The sequence below is a fragment of the Poecile atricapillus genome, chromosome 24, assembly GCF_030490865.1.
Source record: "Poecile atricapillus isolate bPoeAtr1 chromosome 24, bPoeAtr1.hap1, whole genome shotgun sequence".
Taxonomy (NCBI): Eukaryota; Metazoa; Chordata; class Aves; order Passeriformes; family Paridae; genus Poecile; species Poecile atricapillus.
In genome coordinates, this window is record NC_081272.1 from 4,109,400 (window position 1) to 4,135,580 (window position 26,181).

Sequence of the window (26,181 nt, forward strand, 5' to 3'; positions counted from 1 at the left end):
TTTTAAAAGGAAAGTCACTATCAAAGAGGAAAAAAGCCTAAAAACTTTTATTAGTTCCAGACATTTTACTGATGTCAAATAGGTTTAACTAAGCATGTAAAAACTGAGATCTTAATACAAAACCCTGTCCATTTAATTCAAATATGCTCCACATTTCAAAGCCAAAAATAAGGCCAATTCCTTTATTAAATCAAAAGACTGCAACAACAAGTAAAGCTTGCAGAAGTCTAGAAGCATTTTTTGTATTTTTTTTTGATTTAAAAAAGGAAAATTCAAGATTCCTTCTGACTATAAAACTTTCCTTTCAAAATTAAGGCTTTTACTTTGTCCTTTTAAAATCCTGGAGGTGTCCATTCTCCCACAGTCCGTGGTACAGACACTGCTTCAGTACAGCTCAATGGACACAGTTTTTCTTTAGAATGCTTATTGCACTAAAAGATAGCAAAACAAGTTGTCAGTTTCTTTTTTTTAAAAATAAACATGATTACATTTCTAAAAAATAAAAGTTGCTGTTGACCATATGTTCTGTAATAATTAAATTAAAGCATTATTATTATTCTAATAAATATAAAAGAAACAAAAGGAAGCTAAACTTCAAACACACATACATATGAATCACATTAAGGTGTGAGAGGCAGCAAGTAAAGTAGCATGTTTCTTTTTTTTCCATAAAGACCTTAGCTCTAAAGTTTCAGTTCTGGTGATTACTGTATGTCATCCCAGAAAACCTGGGACATCAGATCTTACGTGAAGCTTCAACAGATTTGACTCGCCAGATAGGAAAAAATTGAAACTTTTGGACTAGGTAAAACAGCAGCTTTAGTAAATTCCCCCAGGGAGCAAGAAGAGTTGGGTCACTACTGCCTGCACATGAACCACGAGCTTCTTGGATTGCTTTTGAAAGGGAACTCTTGGAGCTGAGAACTCCAAAGCTGTGAGAAAAGACACAAAGGCAGCCATTGGCTAAATTAGGCTCAAATTATTGGATTAGTGTGCAAAACATCTTCCCCCACTCACTGCTTCCTAGCTAGTGTTGCATTCCAATGCACTTGGATATGTTCACACATTCGAATGCTCGATGGCAATACTGAGAGAAAGATTCCTCAATGCACGGGGATTAAAAACTTATTTTCTTTTTTGCACACTTCCCTTCTCCAAACAATCACTGTGATTGTTCCTAAAAGGTGGTTTGTTTTTTGTTTTAAATTACACAATAGATTTTAGTTTATTATTACTTTTTTTTTTTTTGCAACAATAGTTGTGCTGCCGAGCAACTTGAGGTAAAGGCAGAAGAGGGTTAAACTACGAGAAATAATAATTAAAAAAAAATTATGGCGGTGCTTCCCCCAGGAGCCCGCCCCAAAAAAGCAGTTGGCTGGTTTCATATTGCATAATAGTGCTGTGTTCCTGGATGAAGTAAACAATCTTCCTCGTGTCAATTTAAGGGTGAGCCTCTCGCCCCTGCACAGCGTCAGCTCCAGCACGATGGGAGGCACAGCCCCTAAACCAACCCCCTGGAAACATACATTGTATGTGGCTTAAGTTCTCAGTTCTCCTCTCCGTGAGTGTCTCCTGGGTCATTGACTTAAGCGAAGTACATCGTGCGTAAGGTGTCTTGGTGAATCTGTACAGCCTTCGCCAGGGCCTGCGGGTCTCGCCCGTTGCTCTGTCCTGACACGTGGCTCCCTTCAGCACTGCAGGGAACGAGGGAGAGACAGGCAGGGCTGTAAATTGTATTAATTTGGATCAAAAAGCTGCTTCTGCATCTCTTTGACAGAATCACTGAGGCTGGAAATGACCTCTAAGATCAAGTCCAACCTGTGATTGATCCCAACCACATCACCCAGCCCTGAGCACTGAGTGCCATGTCCAGTTGTTCTTGAACACCTGCAAGGATGGGGCTCCACCACCTCCCTGGGCAGCCCCTTCCAATGCAAATTTCTCCTTTCCATAGAGAAATCCCTCCTGATGTCCAACCTGACCCTCCCCTGGCACAGCATGAGGCTGTTTCCCCATGACTTGTCCTTGTTACCTGGAAGCCCAACCAGCCCTGGCTGCACCCTCCTGTCAGGGAGCTGTAGAGACTGAGAAGGTCCCCCCTGAGCTTCCTTTTCTCCAGGCTGAGCCCCCCCAGCTGCTACCCAAAGGATTGACTTTCCAGACCCTTCACCAACACAGCATGAGTGTCAGAACTGGACACTGAGAAATATCAACTTGTATTCACCCAGCAACCTTGAAGCTTTTGACAAATCTCTTCACCATGGCTACTCAGCTTGTTCAGCTGAAAATAAGCTTTTTATAAATACATTGATGGCTTGAAGATTATAAAATATTTCTGACGTACAGAGTTAGATAAGTGGAAGCACTTAACATTTGGTTCATTCATGACTACTCTGATCCTATAGCAAAAAAATTAAATCCATGGCTTGATTCCCTCAGACCACATCAGAGTCATAACTAAATACATCAGTAACTGAATTCTTTTAATCTGAGTGTTATTCATTAAAATCCACCAACCCACACTGGTTTGATGTAGAGCAGCAGCTGCCAGGAGTGCTGATCTTAACATCAGTCCTAGAGGCAACAAAAACTAAGTGCAAGACCAGCAGGAACTTCCTGTAGTCAGGTGTCTTTGGGCCTGACAGTAGAGGAGAGCAGTGGGGACTAAACCCTGAGCACAGCCTGTGATTTACCTGTCGTGTTCCTTGTCCACAAGGTGGTAGCGTGCTCTGAATGCCACCAGGTGAGCGTAGTAGGCGGGCGCGGGGATGGAGACGGAGCGGGTGCAGCGCACATACGTGTGGCACAGCTGGTACGTCAGCAGCTGCAGCTCATCTGCTGTGAAACAGTTATCATCCCACAGGACGTGGTAGTGGGAGGGACGGCTGGTTCCCTGCAGAGATGGGAATGGAGGGTCACTTCTCTGGATTTCCATAAACAAGCCAGGTTTTGATGTTCAGAAAGGGCCAGGCTATCTAGTGTGAGCTCCTACGTAACAGCAGCCAAACAAGTTCAGTTTTATGTCAGGCCTAAATGTATTTACAGATGAGTAAGTCTAACATATACATGATTATATTGCTCTAAATGTTCTTGCTTGGATAAAACCCCTTCTACATAACCCTCAGTGATCAGCATCTGCTCCCAACGTGACTGAACCACAATTACAGCACCTTTTACCTACCTTCAATTAAACTGTTTCTCACAGAGCAACATCCCAGAGAAATAACCAGTGCTTTTACATCCCGCCAGCTCCTGAGCACCCTAATTGCAAGTATGAACACTAGAAACTCAAGTTAAATCTTACAGTGCACCTGAATTGGGTAAATAGTTGTGCTTTAGCCAAGCTAGAAGTCTCTCTTTTTAAAACAAATACATCTGAAGTATCAATTTAGTTGAGGTTCTTTATGCCTTGCTATATTAAACACAATGAGCTGCAATTTCAATAAATTTCTTTTTCCAAGGGGCCAAAACCAGCTTGCTCAGACACAAGCAAAAAACCCACTGACAAAAAACCCACTGAAATGATTCAAAACTTGAAAAGAAGTAATGCCTGGCCAATCTAAACAAAACTGATGACAATGCGGTCAGACTCACATGATAAAAATCTACAGAACAATTTTTTTTTTACATTTTAAGCAAGAGCCTGATAAAAGCTGAAATCTTTTTTTGCAGAAAAAACATTACAAAATAAAGTGGCTTCTTTAAACACAAACTTTAAAAAGCACCACTTACATCAGTGCAAATTTAAATATGTAGCAGAGACCACCTGTTAAGCAAATCATTCTCTAAGTCCCACAAAAATGTTTTATCTCAGATAAAACCAAGCTAAAAGAACATTTCCCTGCTAAATAACTGTATTCAGGTGTCACGAAAAGGAGAAAAACAATGTGTTCTAAATTCACATTTACTTACACAAAACAACCATACCTGTATTCCAGCATGGCTACAGAGGTAAAAATCAAATTCGTAGGGGTGTGTAATGTCTGTATCTACAGTTGTCCCAGCTGGAATATTGCCACTTCGTCCAACCTAGAGAAGAGGTTTGGTAAGTGTGGCCTCAGCTGCTTATAACAGCTCAACTGTAATGAAAAATGCAAGCTTCTATTCACCACTGGCAAGGTTTCAGCACATGAAGTGCCACAGAACTGTGTGGAATGTGCCACTACATCAGCCTTGGAGATTTGACAAGGACACTGGATGGCTCTCCAGCACTTTACACAACACTGCACCTCCAGCACATCAGAACTTTCTGGCTCAGACTGAAGAGCTGCACAGATATTTGTATTTAGAGTTGTCAGCTTCAGTTTGGATTGACTAACTCAGAAAAAAGGTTCCACCATTTTGTACTTTCTTCTATTACAACTGCTAGAGATTGGTTCTGAGTAGTCACATGGACTTTAGCTCCAATGAAAGGTTGTGGGGGTTTTTAACATACTTAAGGTCAATGATTTTTCAATTTGAGGCCCCATTTTATCAAATCAACACCTCCTTGCATGTACATTCAACCAGATGAACAGAAGCCCATGCTAATATTTTCTCCAGCAGCCTAAAAGCTTGACATGAAGCTTTCCCAAAAGGCTACTCAGAGGGCAGTGATTACCCTTTCTGTTCTGTCAGCACAGAACAGCCGCGTATGGTGTCGCTTCTGCACCACAATGTAGGTTATTCCAGGCTGGTAATCTTTCTCCAAACTGATGCAGGCTTCTCTAATGGCCAGCAGTTCATAATACAAAACCTACAAGCACAAGAACAGAAGAACTTAGGTTTTCTTTCCACTGTATCCTATATACACCACCTACTGACTTGGTGTAGTTAACAGTAGGCACAACTTTAGTACACAGCTGGTAATCTCAGAAAGTGATTAGAGATATGTGGTTCCCAAAATTTGAAGACTTCTCCTTCCCAGACAGGAAAACAGCTGCAACTCTTCTTACCCAACAAGATTAAAAATCTCTCCCCTTAAAAGTCTCAATTATTTTGTGTAAACGTAAGCAACTCAAACAGTACAAAACAAGACCTGCAACTACTACAGAGTAACAGGAACTTTCAAGAAACTGAACCAACCTGTCGGAACTGTCCCTCAGAGACCCCGTCCCTGTAGAAGATGATACGGGTGGGCTTGAACCGTGTTGATTTGTAGAACTGGATGAGCAGCTCTCTGACCATGGAGGCCAGGTCCTGGATGATCTCCTGCCGGGGCCGCTGGACCCTCACCGTGGCACAGTACCGGCTGGGATGAGCATCCATGCTGCCTACAACCTGCAGGGAGAGTGCAGCAGGGAAGGGGCTTCAAGCTCAAATCTATACCAAAACAATTAAAAACAAAAAAGCCAAGAGCAGCAAGTACAAGATATTTGTGCTAGACAACAACCACAGTAACACTTTCAACAGGAACTTGTATTTGGTACAGGTTTAAAACCTTTTGCCCCCTAGCATCCTGAAATGCACCTGCAGAATTTGTCTTCTCACTGTGGCATAGTTTTATAATCCAGACATTTTTTTCTGTGATGTTTTCTCACCTTTTACACTGAGAAAAACTTCAGCTTCCCTTAGTTAAACACAAATGCAGTTTCCATAACTGCAATCAATGACAACTAAAATACCAAGGGGACGAAGTAGGAGAGGATTGACCAAGCTTCCAATCACCACTTTGAGTTCCTGGACTGTACCAACACAAAAGGTAAGAAATATCAAAAACATTTCTGCCAAATCAGGCCTTTAATTACACTTTTCTCCTTGAAAAAGACAAAAAATGTTACTAGCTAATGTCACCAAGCTGTGTTGTTTCCTTGAGAGTATTTCTGCTGAAATATATTATTTAACAATGCCATTTTACCTTGATTTATAAAATTAAAGAGCTAAGGAACCACTCTGAAGTATCAGGCAGTTTTTTCCTTTTAAATACATGGTTTTTAATGTCATTGGGAATCTGTACAAAGAACTGGCATAAACCCTGAAAGATATTTGATACAGATACAGTCCATGAGTCGCATTTACTGTTCTAACATTTACCCAAGATGAAAAAAATACCATGTAAATTTAATAAAACTTACAGCAGCAATGGAAGGCTTCTTCCCATCTCCAGCTGGAGGGTGAGTGACATCAGCTCCCAAAAAGATCACTGGCTGCTGGAACACAGAAGGTCTTCAAAAAGAAAAAAGTGCTAAGTCACACTTGTAGCTGAAGAGCTGCCGCAAGGTCATTACTCACCGTGGGGGTTGTTTATGTCTCAGCCTTATCAGGTACCCGGGCCAAGGCTCAACAATGGGATCTTTGTGCACAAGAGGTGAACTTGGAACCCTCCCCAGCAGAGCCCAAAACACGCTGCAAACACACTGCCAGAACTGGGGCATGATTCTGGTGGGGAGCAGCCCCAGGCCTTCAGAGGAGTGGCACAGCCAGGGGCTTCAGAGGCCCTGGGGGTCCCCTGGGCACCACTGAGCTATAGCACCAGCATACAGATTACATTACACTGTTCTCCAGTACCTGGGCACCAGGATGGTCTTACACTGCCTTTAAAACATTCTTCCTCACACAACTGTGCCTCATTTCAGCTTTGATAATGATCAAACATTTGACAAGAATCTTGGCTGAAGACCTAATGCACGGACCAACCACCACTCTGAGCCTGCGCCGGAAGGAATTTAATTCTACTTCAAATACCACATACTACTATCAGAAGACTATTTTAACTTCAAACTTGGCCACATTTAAATTTTGGGTGCTAAGCAGCAAATGTAACCACATCTGTTAAAAGAATACCCAACACAATCTCCAGTGTCTTACCGTTGATGAGGTACAAGGATGTTGTTGATTCCTCCTAGTTTAACGTTAATCTTCAGGCACAGATTTGAGAGGGTCTGTGGAGATGTTTTAATGACGTTCTTGACCTGAACACACTGTGTGGCCATTCCCAGCAGTGTATCTCCCACGCGCTTCACCTCCGCTGGGAAGCAAATACAAGGAGACAACTTGAGTCCATTCGAGGTTATTGCTGCATTTCCATCTTAGCTAAGTCACAGTAACTTCAGAGCACATACTCTGCAGTAACTTCTAACTTATCTGCATACTCAGACCTGCTTCCAATTTATCTTCCAACAAAACAGTGGTTTCTAATACTTAAGGGATGGTTCTGAGTGATTTTTAACATATGCTGGGCAGCAGATTTCTCCAAATGATACCTGACATAACAGGTGAAGACAGAGGTGTGCCCTTACCATACACAGGTGTCTTCCCTGGCAGGATGACAATGATGAGCTGAAGCCCTGAATAGGTGTTCTTGAGGTGTCGGAACATGGGCTCCACGCTGTCTGCACCCTGGGCATACTTGCAGAAGCAGGGCTGGCCCTGGATCGGCATCCCAGCATCCTTGGAGATCTTGCGCAGCTGGTCTGTGAAACCCCTGCAGATGAGAAGATTTTTGGATTTTTGCAGTAGCAACAGTACATGATAACCAACGCACAAAGGGACAGAACCATCAAAGGAGGATGATTCCAAATAGCTTTTAAAGCAGCATTTAAAAAAAGGTTTGTTATGTGAAGGCTGTACAGCTGTGAAATGCCACAGGCCAGAATGGGTTAAAAAATAGTCTAGACACCTTCAGTACTTTGTTCAAGATGTCAGAAGGGACTATATACAGTGATAGCACACAACCAACACCCCACAGTGTACCCAGTACAGTGTTTTGACTGTAGCTTCCAGCATGGAAGCACACCAGCCCAGATTCTCACCCTAATATCTCACATTGAACCCAGGTAAAATGCTCATTGTAATCCTACATTCATGTTTCACTCCATTAAGAGAACAGTCCAAAGCCTGAACCACGACATGCCTTACTTCAGAATTTCTTCTCTGCACTGTCTCTGTGTTGCAAAGCAAGCTATGGCCCACATCTTGATCTCCACCCCAGTGTGGAACTGTTTCCCTCGCATGTCCCACACGCCGTGGCTTGGTGTTGCCACGGTTCGATTCTGGGGAAACAAAAGCAACAGACACTCAAGCGACTGAAAAAGAAGCAGCCAGTGCTATTTGCAGTTTCAGGATAACAAAGAAGAGTTTATTATTCAAAGTCTGATCCCAGTAGAGTCAAGGTGTACAAGAAATCACTCCTCAAAAAGGAAACCAGAGGAAAAGCCAAAGCCTCACCCGTCCTCCGTACTGCAGCATCGGGGCTGGGAGCACACGTCCTGTCACATGGGCCATCTCATCCCGCACTTTGAACTGGAACTCTTGGACAAATGGATCTGCATCATAATTTGCACTTCTTACCTGGGAGAGATTTTTCCATGTTACATGGAAATGTACATGTTATTTTACATGGTATCTGATTATAATCCATATAACAAGCCATAGGTTAACAGGAACATTGCAGAAGTGTTCTTACAACAATTTCATTGAAAAAGGCTCAGACTTGACTGCTCAACACTATCAACCCATCCCCAATGAAAACAATTACTACCATGAGATATAGTGGATGAGATGGTTTCTGTTCCCTTCATTATGCAAGTGCTCATTTGGAGTTTGTTCGTTCTAAAGGATTTTTTTAAGTGTTTCTTCACAGTAAATTAGTTGTAGAGATAATAATGCAAGAAAGAGCCTGTATTCATGCTATCATTGCAGGCCATTTTAAATAAATCCTATTAAAAAAAGTAGTTAAAATCTATTCAGTTAAAGGAAAAGGAGGAATTAAAAGACTAGGAAGTTTTGCATGGATATAATCCAGCCCAGTGTCCCATGGAGCTGGGACTAGGGCACTCACCAATCTGCTGATCTCCTCCTGCCTGTCTGGCGCAGACCTGGCTGTCGCTTTTATCATGGTTGATGTCTGATTGTCTGTGAGCTTCTTGATACAACGCTGGCCTGCCACGATGTTACACACCTGCATGGGGAAATCAGAAGCATTAATTCACACCAGAAGCACTCAGATCACATCACACTGTACACACACCACACTCTGCTGTCACTATAAACCACAAGGCCAACATGTTTAAGCAACTTCCTGTTCTTTCTTGTATTTCTACACTTTAAAGCACTTTAGGATGCAGACAGTCTTTAGTCTGAAATTAAGAGGGTTGAACATGTAAACCTGTGAACACACTTGTATTGCAAAGAGCATAAATTCTTAATGTTTTGCAAACTGATAGAACCCATCCAAACCCAGCTGATCAGTCAGAGTAAGGCTCTTACTTCTAAAGGCAGGTAGGTGTGTTTTTGTTCCTGTCCCACTTGCAGACAAGGAAGGTGAGGGTATTTCAGCTGGAGGTTGTATTTCTCTCTGAAATACTGTGCTACTGTCCTCTCCACAGTCTGGCCATTTTCTAGCTGTAAAGGAAAGCTGAGAAGACAGACGTTAGTATAATATTAGCTGTCAAATAACATTGTCCCAAAATTAATGGAATATCAGGTCCTGTTACTCAGTGTGAAACTATCACACATTTCATGCTCTGACAAAAAGCCTCTTACGTTTGATGACTTGCAGGCCGTCTTGTTACGTTACAGACACGGTACTTCCTTCTCATTGTCCCACAGTGAGTCACTTCTACCTTTAGGCCTGCATAAAAGCATAAAAAAACCCTGATGCCATAACTACACAAACATGTACACAGAAGACACAAGGTTTCAAATCATAGAACGTAACAGCTTTGGGGTCAGCATCAAATAGCACAAATGTAAGAAATTATTATTCTCTAAACATTTTTACTTTCATTATAATTTGAGTTCTGACTAATCCTCATTACTATCTTCAGAAAGAAAGCATGACGTAGAATATTTAATGTTCATTGTCTTCTGAATTTCATTTAGCAGTTTCATTTAAAAAGCATTGACTGAACTCAGAGAGCAGTTTTTCACCATATCCTCTTATTCTCAGTCTTGTACATCTCTCTAAACTATCAGTTCCAATGTATTTGAAATTAAAAGGGCAAAAACAGGTTTCTACTTTATCGTCTTTCCCCCCAGCTTTTTATTTGTTGTTTGTTTTTACATTCAGCCCGTAATTTTCTTTAATTTCATTGACCAAGTTGAACTTTGAATTTTGAGCATCTCGCCTCAAAGCACCCAGCCTACACACCAGAGCCTCTCCAGACTTACCTCTGCCCACGATAATCATGACAGTGGCAGCTCCAAGAGGCTCTGGGGGCTGTTGCTGTGACTGTGCACACACTGTGCTGTTCACACAGAGCAGCCTCAACATCTGCTGGGAGCACTGAGCTTATCACACAAGGGCTGCACAGCATCCACACGCTGCTGTCTTTCTCCAGCCCCAGGGGACAGAAAGCAGCTAAAAACAGAGCCTGGGTATTCAAAGGATTCACCTCCAGTAGTAAAGTCTAATACTGGTGAAGTCTAGTAGTAAAGGCCTTTGGGAGAGCAATTGGATGGCTCATCCTGTTGAGGTTTGTGGACCACTGACTGAACACCCACCCAAAATCAGGTCCCCAGGTACCAGACACCAGACTGTATTTAGTTTGCTGGGGACACAGACTTCACAAAGCAGCACTGGATGTACCTCCTTGCTCCCTGACAACTCTAATTGCATCAAGAACATCAGCATTACTCACAGTCAAAAATAAACCACCACTGCCCTGACACAGCATTAAGAGAAAATAGAGAAAACATGGGGCACTGTGACCACACACAAGGGTTGATGAACACAGAGATATCTGGAATCCATTCCCTGCTCTGTCATTACTCTGCTGTGACACTACCAAGGCAGTGCCCTCCCCCGGTGCTGCTCACACACAGCCAGCTCTAATGCAGGGCTTGTTTTGCTGTATGTGGTCACATCCTGGCTGGAGCTCTCAGACCCTAAAGCAGCAAAGACAAGTCTGAGAGCAAAAGGATAACTTTCAACATTTTCTGACTATGGTAACAGAGCCTCTGAGGCATCTGAGATTAAGAAGAGGCAGTTTCTCAATCTCCAGTTACCTGCCCTACAGAATGAAGACAGACAGGTAGATGTAAAAGGGGGCATGTTAGGACTAATACAAAATAATTCCTATAAGTCTTTTTTCAGTCATGACTCTTCTGTGAGCACATCCCTTTATGACTAGAGTTCAAATTTACTTTTTAGTTGCCCAGTATTTCTGTAGAGTCTAACGTTGCATCAGGTGTTTAAGAGCTGAGCTTCACGTCTTTTCTCTCTGCAAATTACACTGCAATGAAGGATATGGGAAAATACAAACCCGAGTAGCATATATGGAGTGAAACCACTCAAACCAGCAGCTTATGCAATTCATTTGGAATGGAATTTGGCCTTCAGCTGCAAGTGGTACCTGTTTTTCCACAAGATATTTAGTTATTAGAACTCACTGTAACAACATTCTTTCAAAGATTCAATGTTAGCCTTGAAATCAATGTTCACTTTGCCACAGCAATGAAACAGCAGGAGCCCACACACAATGCCAGGTAGCCTCAGGGACCCTGGGTTAGGAGAGGCTGGCACCAGCCACTTACTTTTGCCCAGGCAATGAACAACATGCTCCCTCTTGGCCTCTAAGGCACTGGGAATGCTCTTCAGCTCTGCAGAGCCACACTGCTTCTCTCAGCACTAGAGCTACATATATGGACACTATAATTCTCTTGGCAGTTCCATGCCCTTCTGATGCATGTTAACCAGGTTTCCAGTCGAAACAATTCCATTAGAATTACCTTTATTGTGTCACCTGGGACAAAACAGACCCATTTCTACTCACCCTTTATCTCTTTGGTGAATTTTACCCGATGAGAATCAGTCAGAGGTCTTGGTTGTTCATCAATATTATGAATGTCAAGAACTTCACACATGAACTGAATTACGGGTTGTGCTTTGTAGAAGGCAGTGGCAGAAACTACACAGAGCAAAACATTAAGTGTAAAAAACCCCAGTCAAGGTATTGTGAAGCATTTCATACATCAACATTTCTCAGAATTCCACGTAAACCTCAGGCACATTTAGAAACAGAACAGTGAGTTCTGCAAGAGTAAAATATCAAAAAGCCAGCAAAAGGTCCACAGTGACACATCTGTCCCTGGTACAGTCATTCTGCTACTACCTGGAATTTCAGAGGTTTGGAAGGGTTTTTCCCCAGAGAACATTTATTTCTAGAGAGCCGCAGCACCCCAGAGAGACATTCTCATTCACCTCTGTATGAAGCTGCAGAGATAGGACTAATACCTCTCTACCTCTGACTTTTGAATATTAAAAGCTAACATAATTCAACACACAATTTTGTCAATTACACAATCTGCTCAATTACTGAAACAGTATCTGGTGTAGACATGAGCACTATTTTGACTATGCACAAATTGTGTTCATGTAGTGGGGCGTAGAACCCTTAATCTATTCAAATCTCTCACCATCCCCACAAGCTAATGACACAATCACTTTAAGGGATAATATACTGGTTTTAAGCATGACAGCTGATTTATTCCATGCAAGGAAGATCACAAATTACCTTATGGACTAAGTTATAAGCAACTGAAACAACACCTTTGGCAGGAAGGGTGAGGTGGGACTAGACAGAGTTCAGACACAAACTGTTCCATACGTTTAAAACTTTAAATGGTAACAACAGTAAAGAAATACTCAACAAGAATTTATCAATTTCCAGATCTCATGTACCGAACCCGCCACACATCTGTGCTGATACAACCCAACATTCTTCAGGCTTGTGTCACTTGAGCAGCCTACCAACCTCACATGATGCATCAGCCAACACCTCCGGATGCCTAAGACTCCTCTAGATTTCTGAGTGACCTCAAATCCTCACTCTCCCCACCCTGGCAGTGTGTGGGTTGTCTCCCACAGCAACACTTTCATGGAGAACCTCATCAAACTAAACAACTGAAAAACCTCCAGTGATGGGATTTGAAGGCAATTTCACAGCCTCAAATCAGGAAACAGAACAACAGCTCTGTGAATCACCACTTACAATGAACTTAAAATTTCTCATTCACAAGGAAGGACTGAAAAACTTCTACTCCAAGAATTACTACTACACTTGCTAATGCTGGTAAGAAAAACTTGCCTCACAAAGTAACAGCACAGTACATCATCAATTGGTGTAAATTCATCCTCTTCTCCTGCCTGAACTGCAGTTCTCTCAGTACCTTGCATATAGATACCAGCACTGGTTCTTTCTGGGACAGGTTGGGATTTTTACATTCATTTTTTAAACCACAGCTGCTGTTAGAAAGGCAATTTTACAAGAACAAACCGTGTGACACAAGAATCACCACAATTTATGTAAACCAGAACACATGGATTTACAAATTTCCAGCAAGACAATTCAACATCTGCAATATTTTATTATGCTCCAAGACAGATGCTAAGCACAACCTGACTTGGAGTGCTCAATGTAAAGCAAGACAATTTACCTTGGGTTTATAAAGCCTTTCAAAGACAGTGGGAACTGAATGCACATCAGAGAAAACCTCAGGCAGCACCTGCACCTCCACCACTGACACTTTTCCATGAGGGTTTAACAACTAAATAGAGTCGAGTGCTCACAGGATGAGGAGTCTGACAAAGGCACCAGCCAATCTCAGATCCATTCATCTGGGACTCAAAGTGCTGCAGAGCTCATGCTTTTGCATAAGAAAGCCTATCCCAATCAGCCCTATTCAGAGAAGTGTTTGGGGTATGTTTTACAGAGTTTTCTTGGAAGTACTGAGCACCACTCACTGTGTACAGCTGCACTGAGACACAGCACAGGCAACCTGCCTCTGTCACTGGGGATGCACCAGGACTGAAATTAAGTAGGAAAGCAAGCCCTGTGCAATTCCTTCTTACATAGGGTATTGGTCTTTATATGGCAGCTAAATTTCTGCTCAAACATTGACATGATGACAAATGTAAGGAAAAAAGACTAGAATTTCTGGGTAGCCTTTGCCATACATGTTTGGTCTGAATCTCAGCCCTGAATCTCCACTTACCATCGATGTTGAGCATCATTTTCCACATGGCAGGTCGGACTGACTGATGGAACCCAAACCAGACCTCCCTGCCCCCTCCCAGGGGGTGGTCATAGCCTTCTGGAGCTGAGAAGAAGGAGCGGCCCACAGGGGTGTACCTAGTGAAACAGGTGGCCACACATTTATGTTCTTGCTTTCCAAACATAAAATTCATGTAACAAAGATTATAACACACAGCATTATTATTTTTTTGGCATTTTGTGCACTGGCAATCTGTGCCAAGAAGCAACTATAAACAAAATATCCTGAATGCTTCTGTTCCTATTGCAGTGCTTTTAAATTTAGACAAAAACATTCACTATTTTTAGCAATGCACAAACCACTTTCAGTTTTTACAACAAATCAAGAACTAAGTTAACGTACCCTTCCTGATCTTCTGCTTCAAGAAAGTGGAATCTCCACCACAGCAGAGTGTGTACAACAGCCTTGTCTATACTGACCTGACCCATAAATACCACTTTTCCTATTTCATAGGGACCTTTTGAATACAAGATACATTGAGAGAAGCAAAAACTATTGGGCAAACAAAGAACTAGTGGAAATTATGTTTCTCTCACAAGTAGAAAACAGCTGCTCCTGAGCCCCCACACCTCCTGTTTTGTAATGTACAGGCATTAGTATAGAGGTTAACATCTTCAGATCTGGGGAAGCTGAGGAACACTGGATTCCCAACAAAACCACAGGGCACTTTTTTTAGGAGTCAGCTACACGCAATGACACCTATCAGAGCAAAGCCAACAAACTTCAAAAGCAACTTTCATTGACCAACTCAAGTGAAATTAGCCTTCTCTAAATTTCAGGGTTCTGAGATAAAATAACAAATATGAGACTTTGTTCAGCCAGGTACCTGGTCCCAGCCATGTATTTCAGACGTGAGAAGTGTGCATTGGTCACAGTGTATCAATGGATTAGAGAGACCTGTGCTTTTTCACAGGCACTGCCATCACTTGGCTCAGGTTGAGCAGAACCAGGACAGCAGTGCTACAGCTCAGTGGAACCTCTCGACATTTCAATGAAGACCTATTATAAATGCCTGCTGTTTCTTGATCTTTTCCAACACACATCACCTGCTCTGCCTACAGAAACAGTTGTACGGGACTGGCTACGAGCTCCCCTTTCAGCTCACCAGCTGTGCTGCAAAGGGGAATGAGCAGTTTCTCTTTTCACCTGTGAAGAAATGGGGATGAAGGTCTCCCAGTGGGGATACTTCAGGTAAAGACAGACTGCAGGAAGACAGTGAACCTACTTCATGGAGGGGAGGTGTCGTAGCACCACATCGACAGCATGAACAGGGTTAGTGCTGATAGGTTTGTCTAGTTCCAGAGGCTCAGGCAAGGTTCTTCCTGTCAAAACTTCATGCAGCAAGTGCCAGCTCACCCGAGAAACAAACTTTATTGACACTTTGAAGGGACGATCTTTTCCACCTTCTCCGGGTAGTGTCACATCCAAATCCACCTGGGCAGAGGAGAAAAGAAAGAAATAAAAAGCTTTTTAATCTGGAGTCTGGTAGCCTTGTGACTACCCCTGTCCATAACTGGGCCAGAGACTCAAAAACTCAGGTATTGGAAAGACAGCACATTTGATGAAAGTACATTATCAAATGCACAAAGTGAAGAGAACTGGGCCCTGACCAAGCAGAAGAAGATAATAACTTTTTGTCAGCTCTAATCATTAAGCGATACATTCTAGAAGAACTCTGGCTTGTTTTTTCAATTCATTCACAAGATCATATGTTGCAGTCTGTAAAATGAAATGTTTTAATCAATTTTGCTTTAGAAGGCAGCTACGAAATTCTACAGGAAGTTCTGAATGCAACTGTTCCATGAACATTTACACACACTGGAATTTGCAGGAAATGTATCAGAAGGACTCAGTTTCAGTACAGATACTGTAAGATACTTCCAGCTTTCCTGACATCAGCAATATTTAAAGTTGGGTTTTTTCCTTTCCCATAAAGCTGCTACCAATACAGCATCATCCCAGTTATCTTACCCCAGTAGTGGCCACAGGAAGTGGATTGGCTGTATAGAGGCTTCTTTTCCCATCATAAACTGGTCTACGGTCCCCAAATATTGTCACTTTAAAATGCTGCACCATAGAGTCCACCACGTCCCTGGAAAAGGGATATTTACATTGAAGATGTTTCTGAGGAAGGATCAGACCCAAGCTGGCTCTCACTCCCTAGTGTTTTGCTGAAGTAGTTGCAATAAACAATACTTGAGTGAATTATAAACACCCACTGCTATTCCAAAAGGTGCTTCACATACTTGAACTAAATAAATAAACACTATACAGAATAAAATAAGAATCAATGCAAATGTTTAAGTACTGGGAAATATTGGTACTGAAATGATTTCAGAAACTCCTAGAAATGACCAAAGCCTTCGCATCATCTTTATTATGGAATACAAGGACACTGTTACCTTGGGAAAAACCCACAAAGTGATATTGTGAAAAAAACAGCACAAACCCCCAACTGGAAGCTCTGCCAGTTCATTGTACTGTCTGCAGCAATGTTAATCTGTTCCTCAGTTGATGAGGGTTTTGAATTCTGCCTACACCAGTTATAAACATGAGATGCCCTAACAAAAAAGGTTTGGCTTTAAGTCCTTAATAACCTGAGTTTTTACAAAATCATGTAAAAGTCTAATCCAATTTGCACACAATTATAGATTTGCCTCCCTTGCTTTATTATAAATTGATGGCAATAAAAATTAACCTGACACAAGCACTGAAATTACACTTGAAAAACCATCATGAAATTTTCAGCTTATACAAAGATGCTTCTTGATGAGAGTAGTAGATAAAAAGAGACTTTTGGAACACCTCCAACTGTTAACAGGCCTTTGGAATCTGAATTCTTTGGGAAATCTTGGTGTTTCAGTTGCACAAAATGGAAACACTTTCCTTCAGCACATGCAAACAGCAGCAGCTCTCTGGCACCATGTCCTGGCTAGGCAATATTAACCCAAAGTACTTCAGGAAGATGATATTGACTTCCTCTTCAAGCTGAATGAGCAGCAGCACTTTTACCTCCCAGCTGGGAGGTGGGGAAAAGGAAAGAAGTTCTCCCTTTCACAGCTCTTGATGTTAATCAACATTCCCATTGGTATAATCTACATGACAAATGTGTCTTCTCACCTGTTCACCCGCCGAGGACACTTATCTGGTTTGATATCCACCTCATAGAGGTAGACATCAATCTTTGGGATTTCAACTTGGAAGCAGTTGGCCAGCAGTTTAATGGGTTTGCCCATGGTGCCATAGCCGGGACGTCTGGGCACCATGAGTAGGGGCTGTGCCCCCACGGGTCCTGCGAAGGAAAAATCCCACAGATTAGGAGAAAAGCACAACAGACAATCCCCTGAATCAACTCCCAGGAAAACCCCAGGTGGGCACCAGAGCCAGCACACTTGAGGAAAGGAAGTCAGCTGTCTCCAACAGCATGCTGCCCATGAAATTCCAAACAAATGCTTGCCCATTATTAATCCCTAAGCCTCCACCTACGTCTAGACAGTTCTCTTACTCATGAGCTTCAGCGATCAGCATGAATAAAATCAGGAGGTTTTGTTTAGGAGATTTCCTAAAACAACCCAACTAAAAATCCAAAACAAATAAAAAAAAAAAAACAACAAAAAAAACAAAAACAAAAAAAAAACCCCACAAACCGACAACAACAACAAAATCCCAACAAAAAAAATCCTTAAACAAAACCACCCCAAAAATAACACAGAAAGTTTTACAAGTCTTTTCTGAATACCCTGGTAATAACCAAGTGGCTGCAGAGTACAAAAATACAGAAGTATCTCTGGACTGATGCACAGGATTTGAGATAAACTCTTCATTTCAATGCCAAGATCAGCTTAGTCTTGGAAGACAGATTATTCTTGAACTTTGCTGCCTGAAAATGGATGAAGAGTAAGACCATTACCTCCCATCTAACTGCCCCCATAAAGTCAATTTGCCAGAAGAATAAGGAATCAGATTAAGACAGGATTGTAAAACTCTTGATTACTTGTACACTAGAGAAGAATAGCCAGAACTGCTAAGGGAAGCATCCAAATCTGCACTGAGATAGGTATTTTGAAAAGTAGCTAAAATACCTGCCCAGATTTGTTCCATTCTCTTCTATTTAATTTGCTTTGCATCATTTACATGAGAACCCTCCACTCAAGATTTGCATTACTCATGCCTTACAAACCAAACACAGTAGTAAACATAGCCCATTTCCCAGAACTTCTACTAGTATTTCCACTTAAAAATACCTCTTTCCAGTTAAGAAACAACAATAACCCCAAAATGCTTGGTAGCCTGAGTTTTAAGAAGTTACTCGTGGCACAAATGTCCTGATTTACAGAGCATTAAAGCAAGGTAGTGCAAAGTTCTTCCCTCTCCTCCTACTCGGTGACGCAGGCAGCAATTCCAGCCCACTCATTTTCATAGCAGAGTTAAAATGTCAAGTGCTGGGAAAAAATGTTTTTTATTTGCCTTTTGATTAATCTCCATAATTTCTGTAAAAAAACCTGTATTATCTTGAAGGAAATCATGTCCTGAGAACAGGTGAACATCAAAGCCAAGTTCCTCTGTAACATTTGTCTGGCTCTACCCAGAAAACTACTGAAAAATTCTGAGTGGGGCTGGCTTGGAGCCACAAGATAAAACAAAACAGAAACCAAGAAGCATCATTTAAAACCCGCTCACAGACTCTGCTTATGCAAAACTTGTTCCAAGCATCTGCTCTCTTCAACTTTTCCTTCATTTTAATACTCTCACATGAGTAAAAGCAGCCCTAGAATTTACTCCAGCTATATTTGCAGAATATAAGCATAAGCAAAAAGAAGTTACTACGAAACATTTGAGTGGCATAAACAAGTTAATAGTTTATTTTAATATTCTGAAGACATACACACCATAGTTTATATTTAGTTCCTATATGAAGGAAAGACTAACAAAACTGCTAAAATGACGATAACATTAAAAAGGTTCTTTTAGTCTGGTCAGCGTGTCCCACTCACCCAGCCCACCCTGGAAGAAGTTAGAACCCAGATTTTGGCAAACAGGAATTAAATGACCAATAAATGAATCGGAAGTGCAGGTCTACACACTGTTCAGGTATCATTTTGAAAAATTCAGCTGTTTTGCTATTATTGTGTGAATCATAAGCTCCCTTGGACAAATGAACTTAAAAACATGAGTATGCCAGTACTGCCCAAATACAGGAGCACCCACTCAGAAGACCTTGCTTTCAAGAGACACTGATTTGCCAGATTCTGTTATGAAAGTCTTGTGTTAGTGGCTTCAGAGCTGTGACTCAAACCCAAATAACCAGCGATGCTCTGGGAATGGTTCTGCTGCCGATCTATCGGTGACTCACCCAACCTCATGCCTAAGTCCTGTGTCAAGCCCATGGAAATAAACACACAAATCAAAAATATTCCAAGTACTATTATTCTGCAGAGTACAGGATGCCCAAGTGGCAGATCCTTTCCTTCAGGTCCTTTAACCAATGCAAAAATAAAGTGGGTCAAGGCTCAAAAACCTTTCTCAAAGCAGCAGGACAGTGAGGCCTCCACAGGGGATGGAGCAGCTCCTCAGTGCTTCCAGAGACTTCTGCACTGCTCAGCTGCCCACAGGCTTGAGAGGAGAAACCTCTTTGTGTTAAAGAAACCAATATAAAAATGAAATTAAAGAAACTGCCATTACAGCACCAGGTAAGTACCATAGAATCATGGAATGGTTTGGGTTGGAAGGCACCTTAAAGATCATCTTATTCCTACCCCCTGCCATGGGCAGGGACACCTTCCACTATCCCAGGCTGCTCCAAGCCCCATCCAGCCTGGCCTTGGACATTTCCAGGGATGGGGCAGTCACAGCTTCTCTGCGTAACCTGTGCCAGGGCCTCTCCACCCTTACAGGGAAGAATTCTTTCCCAATATCCCATCTAAGCCTGCCCTCTGGCAGTGGGAAGCCGTTTCCCTGTCACTCCAGGCCTTGTAAATAGTCCTCTCCATCTTTCTTGTAGGCTCCCTTCAGATACATTCCTAGGACGTTCTTAAAAATCCAAAGAAAACTCCCAATCAAGTCTGTTCAGTGTGCTGAAGTAGAGCTCAATTCATAAAACTAGCTCAGTAAAGTCCTCAGCTGATTTGGAACTAAAACTCAACTGATTTATAGCAGAAAGCAATGAAGACACAAACAGCAACTGAAACTGGTGTCTCAGACAGATTTTTGGAAGGCTTTTGTGCAGCAAGGGAGCATGTCTCAAGATTATGGAATGGATTGACTTGGAAGGGACCTTAAAGCTCTCCCAGCTCCACTGTGCAAGTCCCTCTAATGGTTCCAATGAGCTCTGAGTGAGAATCTTTTCTTCCTCGCAAGTGTCGATGTTCCAATCAAGCTTAAACACAGCTGAAAGGGATGGTGATTCCTCGGCAGCCCAGCCAGCACACGGACATGTCTGGCCTGCATCCAAACACTGGCTGCACCTACCTAGCAACCAGAGAAGCCCTGTCAGAATAAAGCCTGAACACAACGAGCAGGAGCTCAGAAACCTGCAAATGCTTCCAGCACACCATTGTACGAAAAACTGCAGCTTCTGGCACGCACAACATTTTTACAGAATGAAGAAAATCCCTGATCTCCAGCAGGATGCTAATAGGAAATGCAGATTTCCTTACAGAAAGGGCCATCCCCACCGAGCTTCCAGAAAAAAATTATCCTCTTTCCCACTGTGTCTTCAGCATTATAAAGCCAAATTGTATTAACAGAAATAACTTAATGGTTTTATTTTTGTTTATACAACAGTTCTAAATCCTGGATTAAAACTGGATGGGTGCTGGAACAGCCCAAAACACATCATCAAGGCCTGAGCAGGTAAATACAACTTACTCTGGCTCAGGAACACGAGGCAGATTTGTGGAACCAATCACAGGCTGGGCTGGAGCTGCACCAGGGAGAGCTAGAGCTCTCCATGGAGGGGGAAAAATAAAAGATTCCCTTTCACAGGGCCCCTGGCCCCTACTCAGAGGCCCAGCCTGTAGAGTGCTAAGAAAATCTTATCACTAGCAAAAAGTAATGTAGTTCTGGATTAAAAAAATACATAGAGAAGGTTTGACTCAAATGGTGGTTTCAATGATCCAGCTCTGTCTGCCAGAAATCATGAATTGCCTCATTTCTATCACTTGGCCTTGCTGGGTGGCATTACATTATTTATGAGTAATGCAATCCATGTTTTCTAAACATTCCTCCTTGCAATTTAGGGTTTGGTTTTTTTCAAGGTTTCAAATACTAAGTCATGTTCAAACTCATCAAAAGCCAACATCTGATGCTGTGGTTTGTGACTGCCAACTGCACAAGCACATACTGGTGTGGTAACTCAATCTGGCCTAATGGATTTACAGAAAACACACTGAAGTGTTTTGGGAGAATTTAAAAGACAATCAATGCTTCTGAACCATTAAAAAAAATCTAAATACAAAAAGCTTTAAGCCCAAAAAAGCAGCTTATATGCACATAGTGAATGAAGTTAATACCCAATTGCTCCGGGAGAAGAGAATGTGCCAGCCCACACAAACCCTGCAAGGGTTTTCCCTGGAAGGTATTTCCACAGACCAAAATCAGGAAGGTAAAAATTAGCTCAAGAAAGAGTCATTGACATCTTCACCCCTGAGAAAGTAAAGCTCTGGGGATGAAACAATTTGTAAAGTTCATACTGTGAGTCGAAAAACTTCCACAGCAATTCCAAAGGAAATCTGCCACTGTATCTCACAGTAGAATAACTTTTGAAGGCAACTATGAATCAGACCCTTCCCTGCTCTACCACACCCACAAAAACAGGACCTTTAATGGCCCTCCCAAATCACTACTCTGAATCAGAGAGAAAAAACACTTCTCGGGATTTTCTCTGCCCAAAGTTTGTATGATACTTGAGAACATTAAGGATGCCTGCAGTGCTTCATTAAAAACTGAAATTAAAAAAACCCAATTTAACACTTTTAACACAGAAAGCTATGAGCTTTGAAAGAACAAAGTAGGACAGGGAAATGAAGACAATCAGCATTGATACAACTTGGTTACATCATGGAACATCCCCTGTTGGTTGAACCTCCCTGCCTTTTGGCATTCTCCTGGTGGAAGTACAAATGACTGACCTGTGCCGAGAGCAGCTTCTCCTGCACTTTTCCCACCAAACACTTTATTGCTGTTCCTCAGTTTGGTTTCACCACAACCTACGTCCCAAGTAGCCACCTTCACATCTTGCTCCTATTTTCAGTGACGTGAAAATTCCACAGACCAGGAGAGCCATAATTCTTCCCAGATTCCTTAAGCTAAGCCTCTCATACAAACAGGAAATCACCTACAGCACTGCTTTACCCAAGATGTCCTGGCACATGCTTCCACACTTTACTCCAGGGACATTGAGACACCAATCTTTGTTCCCCTCTCTGCTTATTTTATCCCATGTTTTCTCTTCATGCACAGAAAACAAAGCACATCTCAAGTGTCTTTCTCTCTTTCATGACAGAGCTTTAATCCTCATTTGTTCTACCAAGGATGGTTTGTGTCCTCCTGTTCCAACACCCCAACACTTGGAATGTGAACACTGCACTTAACACTTCACTCATCACACAGCATAGGAAGAACCATCCAGCATGCTGGACACTGCCAGAGCCCACAAGGAACACTCTGCAGCAGCTTTGATAAAATCCAACATATTGCAGCCTAACAACAGGTAAATCCACTCCAAAGGAAAACTAAACCATTTACTTGCAAACCTGTTTATCAGGAAACAACTACAATTGCACCAGGTTTTAATCAGAGTTTATTTAATATCGTGTAAGAGAGCATCATATGAATTCCACCAGATTTTTAAAATCCTGCATCTTAAAATATTCTCAACCCATCACAGCCTCAAACCAGGCAACAGCTGAGGTAGGGAGTTTTTCCAGCCAAATCCATCATTGTCCTTAAGTCTCTAAGTATGTTAGAAAAGGATCTCCATATGGAGATGGGAAGGCACGTCTTGTGTTAACACCTTCAGTCTCAGTCTTGTATTTTCACCACCTGTGGTACCTATTCAAGTGACAGACATGGAACTCCAGGTGGCTTTGGACATTCCCTTTGCCACCAAGGTACAGACAGGGAACTGCTGATTAAACACTGCCCAACCCTGCATCCTCCTCTGCTGTTCTGCCAGACTTGGAATAAATTATCTTGAAAAATTGAATCAGAACTTCCTTCTCCAACCCTCAAAATCCATTTAAACCACAAAGTTGATAAATACTGAGCACGTGCTTCCCAGCAAAAGGATCAAACAGCCAAAATATGAAGATTTTCACAGAATCACAGAACGCTTAGGGTTGGAAAATAACTTACAGCCCATCCCATTCCACCCCCTGCCATGGGCAGGGACACCTTCCACTAGCCCAGGTTGGTCCAAGCTCCGTCCAACCTGGCCTTGGACACTACCCAGGGATGGGGCAGCCACCACTTCTCTAGGCAATAACCACCTCGGAATGATTATTGTGAAGCAGCACACCCAAAGGCACAGGAACGAGCCCTAAAAGTCAGCGCGCTGACACACAGGGGCCAAACACCCGGTGTGTGCCCGGCAGGGGCTGCTCGAGGGAGCGCTGCCCGGTCCCGCCGGGCTCTGCGGGTCCGTCCCTCGGGCACCGGCACGGCGCGGGTTACGCAAGCCGGGCACACCGGTTATGAAATACCGACAATTCCTCCTCCATCTCCGGCACGGGAATCAGGGCACGGAGAGGCTCGGCCCCGGCTCTGCCCGGTACCGGGGCCCTGCCCGCGGAGCTCAGCTCCTCCCGCCCGATCCCCCACGGGATGGGCTCGGCCCGGCCGCTGCCCCGCGGCACCGGGGCGAGTACCGGGAGTTGGGGGGATGGCGCAGGGGAGCCGTTCCCCAACCCCGCCAGGGCCCGCCGGGCCCGCGCTCACCTGCGCTGCCGATTTCCATTCATGGAGCTGGGGCGCAGCCGCTCGGGGCTGCGGCGGCCGGCGCGGGGCTGCGCTGGGCGGCGGTTCCTCCGCCGCGCTCCCGGCTGGGCCGCTCCCGGCGCTGCTCCCGGAATTCCCGGCGCTCCCGGTGCCGCTCCCGGCGGTCCCGGCCCCTCACACGGCGGCGGAGGCGGAAGTGGCGTGGCCGCCCCGCAGCCCAGGCTCGCGCGCCCGCTCCCGCCCCGCCGCGCGCGCGCCCCGCACGCCGGAAATCCCGCCCGCACTTCCCCTGCCCCCGCGCGTGCCCCTTCCTTTCCGGGGGAAGGGGAAGAGGCGCCGGAAGCGGGCGGGGCGCGAGCCGGCGCGGTTGCCACGGCAACAGCGAGGGGGAGGCGGGAACGGCGGCGGGAGCTGGCGGGGCCGTCAGGGCCGGGGGAGCCCCGCAGGCACCGGCGGCCGCCCCGGAGCGGGATGGACGGGGTTGGGACACCGGCACCGCCCGCGCCGGGAAAGCACAACGTGACCCCATCGGGAGTCAGAACGGAAGCACCGGGGGATTATTCCCGACCCCGCAGTGCTGTGGTGTTTCAGTACAACGCATTATGTCTGCGGCATTTTCTACCTGCAGCAGCAGCTGCCGTATGCGGCGGCTTCGAGGGCTTCCAGCCCGGTCTCCAATGAGCTCAGCTGATGCCTTCTCAATCCTCACTAACCTCGCCAGAAGAACCCCCGCGCTCTGGCCCCGGTGGCACCCAAGTGTTGCCATGCGCGGGACGTGGACACGCTGGGAGCGCCGGAGCCGCCGGCACGGCCCGCGCGCTGCCCCGGTCCGGGAACACGCGGAACGAGTCCGGCTGCGACAGCGCTGCGGAAGCCAGAGCGGGGAAGGGCCCTGGACGGGCTCCCCAGGGAATGGGCTCGGGCCCGACCCTGCCAGAACTCAGGGAGCGTTTGGACAACGCTCTCAGCGCAGGGTGGGATTGTTGGGGTGTCTGTGCAGGGCCAGGCATTGGACTGGATGATCCTTGTGGATCCCTTCCAATTTAAGGATATTCCATGATTCATGATTCGATTATTCATTGTATCAACATAAATTCAGAGTTTATGCTTGCCCTGTTCTCATTTTTTGAGACTTTTTAGCGATGTTCAGTACTGTTCCGTTACGGATTTGTTACACAAACTGGCACCAAACAAGCAGAGGGGTGAAAGAGGCAAATGGCATGCCGGGAAGACATTTGAAAGTGACAGACGCAACAGGCTCAGTGCTGGCTCAGACAGTGACACCTTTACTTCTATTTCCTCTGCCCTCAAAAGATCATTTTTTAGTAAGAACAGTATACTGGGACTTGTCCAAGTGGGTTTGAACCTGCTACTCATTGTGAAGAAAGAACATGACTTTTTCTGGTAGTGAGAGGGGCCCTTCCCCTGGGAAACAACTGGGCAGGTACTGAAGAACTGGAATTTTGGGCCAGAAGTTAAAGACCCATAATCCATATCTCAGGGTCATTATTAAGAATTAGCATCCCGGAGATTCCCAGCTGAATTAGTCTTTAAAAGCATAAATTTAGTTTACAGGTAAGTGACACAGTAAGGATTTTAAACCCAAATTAAAGGTAACCTACTAGAATATTTCCTTTACTGAAATTGGGAGTGGAAAATGTGATCTCCAGGATGAAGCAGATATGTGGGAGAGAGGCACCTCTGCAAACACACATCCTTCAGGGGCAGCACATCTGGTCCCACAGCTCGGGCACTGTAATCAGCACCAGGGCTGGGGCTCAAATGCCAATCTAACACTTGAAACCAGTTTTCTGACCTGTTTTCCAAGGACTCCAGACCCAGCTGTACAAGGCACAATTTGCTGTTGTACCTCACACAGAAAAAGCTCCTTTAAAACTGCTAAAGATTCTGTTATGTAGTAGGAATCTTTTAAAATAGGTGATACAACCCACAAAACAGCCAGGTGTGTGCAGGACCTGTACAGGTGCCCAGCTCAGGACATAACTTTCTCGTGCTGCAGTTAGGTAAATTAACTGATGAGTGTCTGCATGCCATTAGCAAGGACTTCCTTAAAATTCCTTGGCATTATTCAAAAACCCAGTTACAGCTCAACTGCTAAATCATTCATTGGCTTAAGGTCTGCCCCTGCACCTTTGTAAAGTAAAACAAAGAACTCCTCCAACGAAGAACTCAGAGGATGGCAAACAACCTCCAATTCTGGACTGTAAAATTCAACCATAAGCTGCTGGCATTGGAGAAAGCTAGGATGTT

The 26,181-nt window shown here is 43.9% G+C and overlaps 1 protein-coding gene across 2 annotated transcripts; it reads right to left on the reverse strand.

Moving 5' to 3' along the window:
- Nucleotides 1–168: 168 nt before the first annotated feature.
- LOC131587927 (protein argonaute-3) lies at nt 169–24,188 on the reverse strand. Of its 2 annotated transcripts, none has more exons than XM_058856280.1 (19): nt 23,911–24,188; nt 17,095–17,266; nt 15,946–16,066; nt 15,200–15,408; nt 13,915–14,051; nt 11,694–11,828; nt 9,463–9,550; nt 9,187–9,334; nt 8,759–8,878; nt 8,146–8,268; nt 7,837–7,970; nt 7,218–7,402; nt 6,787–6,946; nt 6,054–6,144; nt 5,065–5,259; nt 4,601–4,735; nt 3,928–4,029; nt 2,694–2,893; nt 169–1,724 (listed from the first exon to the last, which is right to left on the reverse strand). In XM_058856280.1, exons 1-19 carry the CDS (start codon nt 23,927–23,929, stop codon nt 1,586–1,588), a joined length of 2,613 nt encoding a protein of 870 aa, XP_058712263.1. In that variant the 5' UTR covers nt 23,930–24,188; the 3' UTR covers nt 169–1,585. The 2 variants fall into 2 exon arrangements, with proteins under 2 accessions (XP_058712263.1, XP_058712264.1); XM_058856281.1 differs by having other exon boundaries at nt 169–1,694; nt 23,911–24,182.
- Nucleotides 24,189–26,181: the final 1,993 nt, after the last annotated feature.